A 10448-nucleotide genomic window follows, 5' to 3' on the forward strand; every position below is an offset into this window, starting at 1 on the left:
CCTAAATATGTATTTTGCTAGTTTTTTCTTTTTGCCAGACTCTCCAAATTGACCAGCAGATAAAAAAAAAAAGGTTTTTGTTTTTCTTCTTCTTGTATTGTGGTTTCCATGTAAAAGAAAAAAAATGAAATTAACTTTTGGGCAAACCTCCGATTTACTGGACACAACTGGCAGTCTTTATAACTTATGAAGGACTATGATGACTACAAGATGTTGCTTCAGAGATTTCATATGAACATGGTGCAGTGCTGATAGTGTGGCTGATCTTTTCTTTTACCTGATAGAATCATATCTATGGTACATGTGCCTTCCCTTATTGTTTGTGTTCTCTCAGATAAGCAAACTGAAAAATGGCTTTGGAAATCCCACACGAAACAATGGAAAGCAGCACAACAGCAAATCAATAATGTATGAATAACAATCTCTGTGCTGTTTTGTACATGGCTTGATCACCAGATTCTGGGGGGACTAGAGCGTAATAATTCAGAGTCAGTTCAGCAGATTTTGAAGTGCATCTGGAAGACGTCACAACTAACACTAAAGAAATGATCCTACGCAGCTGTGCAGGGTGGTGTGCAGTGACCCATCATTGTTGGGTTATATCCAGAAGGAGGTCATCATGACCTAATCAAGCAGCCCTGCCTCACTGCATTATACTGCTGCTGTATTTGGTTGTAAAAATAGCAGGCTGTCTTTTATCAATGCTTCTTGGGTCTTCAATAGGGAGTTCGGCCAACAACTACTTTGGATTTGAATCTTTTGAATTCTATTATTGCTACTTTTCCTTTCCTTTAGGTTGTGTATATAACGCAGGTTGTGAGTTACAAATAAATGCTGTATTGCACACATGAGCTATGTTAGATATCCTCAGAGTTTTTCAGTTTTGTTCAGTTTAGGTTGTGCAATTTTCCCTACTCTATGAATTGAAACATAATCCCAAAGCACAATATTTTTATTCTGGACAGATGGCAAGTGTTTTTTAATCAACTGTTGCTCCATTTTCATCTGAAAAACACTCAACTTCTCCTATAAAACTACTTTTGCTTTGCAAACTTCAAGTGTTATTATTTTGCACTCATTGAGCCATAAATACTGCACTGTGAAACGGAGAATTGCATCTCACCTGTCAGTTAAACCTTCCTGTTAGCTGAACTCTGCTTAAGCTAAACTCCTGTTAACAGTCATTATAAAGAGTTCTAAAGGGGTAGATATCAAGTGACTTTGTTTCAGACCCTTAGTTGCCCTGCTGAAATTAGGAGTTAAAAGATACATGCAACTAAAACATGACAACACACTCTGCTAGATAGTCAGTGTTTTGTGGTACTTAAGAGGGAAGTGTTAGAGCTACAGCGAGATTTTTAATGAGGATGTCTTTCTTCCACAGCAGAACACAGGTGCTGTCTGCAGCCCTTTTCAGACATGACACGCTCAGAATAGTTTACTAATTATTGGATTCTACTAGAGCATCACTACTGCATCATTCATAGTTTAAAATATTTTCTTTCTTACACAGGATCTTGGCACAGCCTCTCATCCTGTATTTGAAACAATCTACCTTCCCTTGCCTTTAAGCCAGCTTTCAGACGGAGCTTTTGTGATCGCAGTCAGAGCTGAGTGTCCATGAGAGGTCCATGTAATGATGGCGGTTTCTTAGTGACATCATACAGAGTCAAGAACAGAAAAAACTAGAGCAGTTTGAAAACTTTGGCAAAACAGTAGATGTAGGATGAACACAGTGGTGCAGCATGGCAACTCAAAGCCCTGAGAAAAACAATCTTTCATGGTTTTACTTTTATTGACAAAGAATGATGAAAAATAGAAAATGAAGTCAAAGGCACATCCTCCATCCTGAGGTAATTAACAGTTTGCAACAGTGAAATCACAGTTAAAGCTGCGTACTTTTATATACAGAGTAGATTATTGTAAAATAGTTCAATAGATATGCAGATTTTTTTGTCCTGTATCACTGCATCTGTGCTTTTCTGCGGCTTCTAGCTGGAAGCTGATTAATTATTCTCTGTGTGAAGGATGTTTTGGCCTAGAGTGATTGCTGCTCCTCTGTGGCACTCCTGTTCTCTAGATCACCTCGAGCCAAATGAGATGTGGTGGGGAGGAATAAAGGGTCAAAGCCCTCCATCTCTGCACCACCATCCCTTCCTTACGTCCCCTAACCCTCAGCAGCCTTGACAATCCAGAGCTGCGAGGAACAGTGGGCTCCCCTGGTACAGTTTCTTCTTAGAACTGTACCAGTTCTAAGAATGATTCCAGTATGACACAGGAATCTAGTAAATGTTAATATAGTTTACTGAATAATGTGATTTTTTTTAATGAATATTACTGAAATCCTGCTTTATTTCATGGTATTTCTTTCCCTATCTAAGAATTCAACACTAAAAGTGTCCTAGTATTACGTCCACAGACATCTGCTGGGCCGATTGTACAGCTGTCATTTGTTACTTTGCTCTCATCAGTTCTGGCTCAATGTTTCCAAGACGCAAGCGGATCACACTGTAGGCTGAGGAGGTTGTGTTCTAGTTTGCAGTTGTTAGTCATGTCAGATGCTCAGTAAACAGTCAGAGTTGCCCGCAGTGGTGATAGCAGCTTGTCAGGTCTTAGGCAATGCTAACTGCCCATGCAAAATGTTTTCAGAGCAGTCCAAAAGCCTTTATTTACAGTTTTCCAGGATTTCAGTAAAGGTGCTAGAATTAAATGAATGTATTTATAACATCAATCACACATAGATTAACATTCCCCCTGTTTATATAGGTAAAGGCACATAAGACGACTTGGTTTGCATCTCTTTGCAGTCAGTTTATATGTCTCTCTCTTCTCTTTGTCTCTCTGTTTATGTGTTTCATTTGCATTTCTTTTAACACATTTCTGTCTCTGGTCTACTTTCTTCTCTTTTTGGTCATGTTTAGACTCAGTGACACCTTTTTTCTGACTCTTTCCAATCGCTTTTTGGGCTAATTTGCATTTTTTTTCTTTTTTCTGCCTTTTAGTGTTTGGTTTTGGTCTCTTTCTGGTCATTTTAACTTTCTTTGTAGTTGTCTGCCTCTCCTGGTTTAATCACAGCACTTTGTGTTTCTTTGTAGACAATTTCAAGTCTATTTTTGGTCGTTTGAATTTCTTTCTAAAATTCACATGTTTAGAAACAGGTTTTCTGGGATTAGGTGTGTGGAGTATTTGAAACCCTCAGCCTGTGCAGCAGACACTTTCTTTTCCTTCAACCATTACAAGCTGAATCTCTACAATTTTGCTTCATTTTTGTCAATCTCATATTTCAAGTACAGTGGTCCCTCGCTGTAACGTGGTTCACCTTTCGCGGCCTCACTGTTTCACAAATTTTTTTTGTGCAATTTTGCTTTTTTGTGTTTGTTTGTTTGTTTTTTTACAGGGCATTGTGTTCTGCCTCCTGATCGGCTGTAGACCATTGTCAGTCACTCTCCTCCGTGCTGTGTCTCCCGTACAGAACAGAATGCCTTCAGCTTGTCACATTTACATAAATCTTCGATCGCTAGCAGTGTGACTCTGAAGTGCTGTACTTTATGTCTGCAAGTTTTCTCCCCAACAAACACAACAATGTCGACAAATGTTTTACACGGTCAAAGGCACCTGCGGTAGCACCCAAAAGGGAAAGATGCTACCATCACACAAAAAGTTGGACATCTGGACATGCTAAAGGAAGATAGAAGCTACCGTATTATAAGGTGCCTGAATATAAGGCACATTAAGCGATCAGATATGTCAAACTTTCCCCAACTCATTCTTCTTGCTTCCGTACCATTGATTCATTAATGTTGAATTTTCTGGCAGATTTTTTTTTTTAAATGTCTTTTTAGCTTGACTAAATAAAAACATAAAAGCTTTTAAAACGGTAAATGGTCTGTATTTGTATAGCGCTTTACTTGGTCCTAAGGACCCCAAAGCGCTTTACACTATACACAATCATCCACCCATTCACCCATTCACACACACGTGATGGCAAGCTACATGTAGCCACAGTCGCCCTGGGGCGCACTGACAGAGGCGAGGCTGCCGGACACTGGCGCCACCGGGCCCTCTGACCACCACCAGTAGGCAACGGGTGAAATGTCTCGCCCAAGGACACAACGACCGAGACTGTCGGAGCCGGGGCTCGAACCGGCAACCTTCCGATTACAAGATGAACGCCCAACTCTTGAGCCACGATCGCTCCTAAAACCTACTCAACTGTCTATATACTGTACGTAGCAGGAGCTGTATGGGCTACATTTAGACTCTACTCCATCTAGACCATATGTTGGACAGAACCTGAAATACAGATGTGGGTGTAAAACAACAAGAAACCACATGTCGAGCAAAATAAACCAGTTGTGTATATATATATCATTCATTTTGAACACACTCGCACAAAATAATAAACAGAAAGAGCTAGCAGGATGACACAGTGTCATAGTTCTTGAGTAAAGCTAACACGAGGATTTCATTGAAATAGAAAAAAAAGATCAGAAGTTAAATTGCTTCTGAGAGTATTTGCAATAATCAGAATCTTTCTTCTAAAAAGTGTCTTGAAGTAGCACTTTCATTTACCACCTTCAACCCACAAGCACCTGCTGTTGCTGCAGAGATCGTGTTGTTTTTCTTTTTCAAATGCCTAACGGTGTTAGACTTATATGTCGGCAGCTATAGTCACACACTATATATACCCAAGTGCACCTCAGCTTAATGGCACACACTAATGACAGGACATCAGCCCGCATTTACTAAACATGTATGTGCAGATTTGCAACAGTAACTAATTTTACGACTTCACTTTACAACTATTTTTCTTAGTTACCAAGTTGATACTGTAATTACTGCATTACTGCATTGTTGATACAGGGCGATCGTGGCTCAAGAGTTGGGAGTTCGCCTTGTAATCGGAAGGTTGCCGGTTCGAGCCCTGGCTTGGACAGTCTCGGTCGTTGTGTCCTTGGGCAAGACACTTCACCCGTTGCCTACTGGTGGTGGTCAGAGGGCCCGGTGGCGCCAGTGTCCGGCAGCCTCGCCTCTGTCAGTGCGCCCCAGGGTGGCTGTGGCTACAATGTAGCTGCCATCACCAGTGTGTGAATGTGTGTGTGAATGGGTGGATGACTGGATATGTAAAGCACTTTGGGGTCCTTAGGGACTAGAAAAGCGCTATATAAATACAGGCCATTTACCATTTACTGTAGAGATTTGAAAAAACTTTAATCCTCACCTTAAGCTAAGGTTTAGCATTATCTTATCCAAGTCAGGCACCAAATATTATAATTAGGAGCCTTAAAGTAAAACTACAGCATTTTTTTCTTCTTGTATTGAGAAATACCTCAAATTTAAAAAAAAAAAATAGATCTGTGATATGTCTAAGGAGCTTGGAAAGAAAGGTGACTGGACTTCTTTAAATTTCTTGAAGATGTTTCATCTGAAAAGCTTCAGTTCTAAGAGCAACTGGTGGAGAGAAGACAGATGGTTTGAAAGAGGAGTGAAAGAAGCCATCTATGTCCACTCTGAACGACCATCTTTGAACAGAGGCGGTGGCTTACAACACCAACTGTCTACCATCTATAATCCAGTTCTGAGATCCTTCCAAGATGCCTTAATGCCCACTCACATCCTGGGCCATTTGACCTCAAGAAGTCACATGGTAGGGTGGGGCCAGGCTTCACAATGGATTCACCCAAAACCTTGGCTGATTGTGACCCACACCCATTTTCACACCTTGGCTCCTGTGATTAGGTAGACAATCAATAAGGGGTCCATGACCCTCTTGTGGGGACACTCCCCTAGGGCTTAAATTCTTGGACTCTCCACCACTCGCTGCTCTTAGAACTGAAGAAGCTTCTCAGATGAAACGTCTTCAAGTAAACTTAAAGAAGTCCAGATGCTTTTCTTTCCAAGCTCCTTAGACTACGATGACCTGGATGACTGAAAACCTTCACAGAGTGAATGGTGTGATATGGTAAAAACAAAAAGTATTTAGCTCAAGGAAAGAACCACCATACTTGACAGTATACGTGAGCTTCATTGATGTCAGATTCAACTTTAAGAGAAAGAACATGGTGATTATTTAATTTGATTTGTTATTACATGTTTATGGACAAACTCTTTCTCACTAAGAGCCTTTTTTTAATGCTCCAGTTCTTGTATTTCCAAACATGAAAAGTCATTTTTTCATATGTGCTGTAGGCCTTAAACAAGCTCATAGGAAAGGATTTGTGTTCCTGTAGAGAGTTTTGGTCACGGGGAAGAAAATAGAATAGTAACAGTGTTTTTGTGCTTCTGTTTCTTATCTTTACAGGTACAAGAATATCATCCAGCTATGGACTGGCTGTCCTCCTCGTGGCGTGTGGTTTGGTGAGGAATGCCTTGTTATAATTTGAGGAACTGACATGGTTTGCACCCAGGTCTCTCTCTCTCTCTCACTCACTCTCTCTTTTTCTGTTTGCTCTCAAAGCGAATGAGAAAAAAAATGCCTGTTTTACTCCCTGCCCCTCTCCCCGGCCCCCCCCCCTTACCCCACACACATCTCTCCACCATATTGCGGACAGCACAGTTGCCCCCGCCCCCCCCCCCTCCCCCTCGTGTCCTAGCCACTACTGCTCTTGCACCCAGCACATTGTTATTAGCCAATGTAAACACCAGTCACATTTAAAGCTGTCGGATTACCTTTTGTACAGACGTCATCCTGACACCACCTGAGGTGCAACGCTCCTATGTGACAACTGGACTCTGTATCTTGTTGGATAAATCTCATGGAAGAATGACTTTCTTATGGTTTCGCTGTTCCAGTTCATGCGTTCATTGCTCAAAAGCGAACAAAAAAAGGAGAGTCTATATTTGTGTAATATATATAATTCTAGATCTGTATCTATATCTGTTTTATTTGAAGCACCTAGAATTACTGTATGTGCTGTATACATAGCTACCACTCACCATATTGACCATGGAACTTCAATGTGAATAGGCACTCTTAGCCCTCTCAAAGAGATAATTTATATTCAAGTATGTGTTAATTTAGACTGTTACCATTAACCAACAGGTTAACGAAAGGTTAAATTTTCCAATTTTTCTTTCAGCTGTATCAGCCACCCAGCTTTCCATTGTGCATAATTTAACATCTTGTTAGTGATCCATCCGGGGATATGCATGCTTATCGGTCTGAAGGCTTAGAAGAGAGGATAACACATTAGTTGACCTACATGAGTCAAATATTTGGAGTTCAGTGTTACGATATTTTGAATTTAGCTTTATTTTAATGTGCTAACTTTGATGTGAAAAAAATGTCCCTATGTCATTTTAATTTGTATCGCATCCTTGGTAGGAATAAAAAAGGATGTCACAAGTTACGAGTCATTCAAAATTGTAATATGTGACCATTGGATGATTGATGTTAACTGACCTGGACCTTTGCTAAATGACATGCTTCAGATGCTGTGCACCTCCCTGCTATAATTACAGAGGATGAATGAGGATTTGCCCACTTTGGATGATGAGGATAGCTAGCATTTATTGGTTATGATTCCTAATGCATACAGTGACACACATACAGGTACAAGTCTGAGTGGCAGGGTGGTGACATGAGATCCAGTGACACAGAGAGTATACTCATTATGTGAAATACGTTTATTTTTTCTCTCTTAATCTCACATTAATATATTTTTAGCTTTATCTTCAGATGATATATCACAGAGTTTTTTATTCATGCATAGCATTTATTAAAAATATACCGCTTTGACAATCTGACACAAACAGAGGCAAAGGCGTGGTGGGGTTTCATAGTACACATAGCTTAGATCATTAGCATGACTGAGGATAACCTCCAAAAGAAAAACGGATTCTTTCCTTGTTAACTTTTGAGCTGAAAGGACATTGTGCACCAATGTTCCAATTTAAAGTGAAATATTTATGATTAAGCGAATAGCTGACAGATGTCTCAAGAAGGATACTGTAAATGAATGTTATCGACCATAAAATTCAGTGCCAGAGAGCACCAATCACCCTGCAACGAGATCAGTGCTTTATTTCCCATCTTTCTTCTTGCTTAGCCCAACTTTTAAGGTGGTCAAAGATAAAGCATGATAATAGAAGTCATAATTTATTATATGGTGTAAGCTGGCTTTCATGCATAGTATATAAGGAGTGATCAAAAAATTCTGGGAATCCACCCCACACCCCCTAAAAAAATCAACTCTTGGCCATATCATTTAAAATTGGCCAACCTCTTGTTCAAGATCATCTTCTTGTGCACAGGTGGTATTTTTAGATCACCCTGTACATTTATCCCTGGCTTGCCTCTGCAATATGTGCTGATGTCCTTCAGTTTTATTAAAATCGGATTTTCAGTTTCAGGAAAAAGTTACAGGGAGGCAGATAATGCACGTAAAAAGCAAAGATTGTGTTGATGTGGGTGAAAAACTGGAAAGCAATAGCATTTCCCTGAGGCACCTCGCACCAATGCAGGACCAGACACACAGCATGTCATGGTGCACAACCTCATGAATGTCAAAAAAAAAAATGATGAGCATGCTTCTTATTTCCCACCTCATCTGATCTGCTGCCTTCAAACTATTGGATCACAGCTGGAAACCCAGATCCCATCACCAGCGACGGCCGAGTCAAGTTGCTGTTTGGTCACCGTGCAAGTTTGAGGTCCACGGTGAAATCACAGGATGTACACGTCATGTGGTAAAAGAAAAAACTTCCAGGGAGTGATCTAAAAATAGCAGCTATGCTGGAAGCTGTCTGGACATTACTGAGAAGATGATGTTGAATGAGAGATCAGAGATGTTTAAATCAGGCAGGGTTTTCAATTATTATGGACCTGATCTCAGGGCGTTTTGATCACACGCATACAGCATTTTGAAATGATTACTGTGTATGTCCCAAAAAAGGTAAATGTTCACTTCACTTTGAGCTTTCATTCTGCTTTGCAGTCAAAGCTAAATCAAATTCTCCCTTGTATAGATGCATTTCCAATAACAGTTGTGTGAAAACTTGTTGATCCAGCTCGGAGCTTCAAAGGCTGACAGAATGTGTCGTGCTTTGGGATAAGAGCAGAGACATCTTCTGATCAGAAGCATCAAGGCTGGGTACAAGATGTGCGGGCGATGGAGGGCGACCCTGTCTAATGCCTCAAGTTTCAAATAGCTTCAATGCACATTTAGACAGTTAATCTAACATCGCTGTCACATATATGCCACTCGACGGATTGTTTTGAAAAGCTATGTAACATGATTTAGTTTACAAGGAGAAAACAATCTTTTCCAGTGTATTGAGAACGAGATTTGAATGTGTGCCAGAGAGTGGACGGTGTGTCCAACCTCATGTAAAAAGATGCAGAATTGTACAACTTGTAAATGAAATAATCAGCATGAGAACATTTTTTAAATCCATTTAAAAAGGCAGAGGCCAGTGATGTTCTGTACTTGTAACAATGGTGTCATGTACTCATATTCAAGTGTAAACAAGTCCAAAGTGGGTTTTCATCTCTTCAAAATGAAAATGGGTAAAATGTATTTGACAAAAAAAAAAGTATCTATCTATCTATATATATTAGAAACATCTCCTTTATAAAGCCTTCATCTTAATCTAGGGGACTCACTTCATCGTGGGTCCTTGCAACATACTGAATAACAAAGAAAGAGAGATGGGAGCAATGATTGATTGGTGTGGTTAAAAAAATAATAACTAATACTTGGTATGAGTGTTGGGAGAGGCTGAATTGCTTACAAGCAGCAAGGTCTCTATTACCAAAGAGGAGAACAGTTCACTGTGATGGTAACAGCAGCAGTTCCTACACCCAGGGATGTTATTTCAGAAACATCACACAGCCATTTTTGTTCTGTTTTATATGCCAACTCTTCACCCACTCTAGATGTATTTGTTTCTTCTAATGTATTTCATTTCAATGCGGTCCTGTCTGTTTGTTGAGCTGTCAAAACTTCTGATGAATTATAATTCTCTTTTCTTTGCTATTGTGTGAGGCTTCTGTACTGCAACATTGCAACAGTTTGTATTATAATGACAATACCAGAATAATATTTAAATAAACCATTTTCACAGATGAAATTCAAACACTGAGGAATCCCATCTGTTTGGTTGCTAAAATACTGAGCTTTTTAGTGAGTGAGCTAGAGAGCGCTGACAGTGCTAAACACTGGCCCAGTTTCCAACTTGGAATAAATGTTGGAATTATTAATAGCTTTTTGTTTGATAGCACCGTAGAATCTTGCTTTATATACCATCAAGAGACTGAAAAATGTGAAAAAAGCTAAACAGAAAAAGAAACAAATGTTTGCGATTGGCATCATTTTTGAATTAAATGGTAAATGGCCTGTATTTGTATAGCGCTTTTACTAGTCCCGCCTAGGGACCCCAAAGCGCTTTACACACCCAGTCATCCACCCATTCACACACACATTCACACACTGGTGGAGGCAAGCTAC

At 39.9% G+C, this 10448-nt stretch overlaps 1 protein-coding gene across 1 annotated transcript in view; it reads left to right on the forward strand.

Moving 5' to 3' along the window:
• Positions 1–10077, forward strand: part of vstm2a (V-set and transmembrane domain containing 2A) — a 108738-nt gene extending 98661 nt beyond the window's left edge. Inside the window, exon 5 of the mRNA XM_026180719.1 lies at positions 6302–10077. Within this exon, the coding sequence (XP_026036504.1) occupies positions 6302–6378 (77 nt within the window). The 3' untranslated portion in view covers positions 6379–10077. The remainder of the gene's footprint in view (positions 1–6301) is intronic.
• The last annotated feature ends 371 nt before the right edge of the window (positions 10078–10448 follow it).

The sequence above is a fragment of the Astatotilapia calliptera genome, chromosome 9 (assembly GCF_900246225.1).
Source record: "Astatotilapia calliptera chromosome 9, fAstCal1.2, whole genome shotgun sequence".
NCBI lineage: Eukaryota > Metazoa > Chordata > Actinopteri > Cichliformes > Cichlidae > Astatotilapia > Astatotilapia calliptera.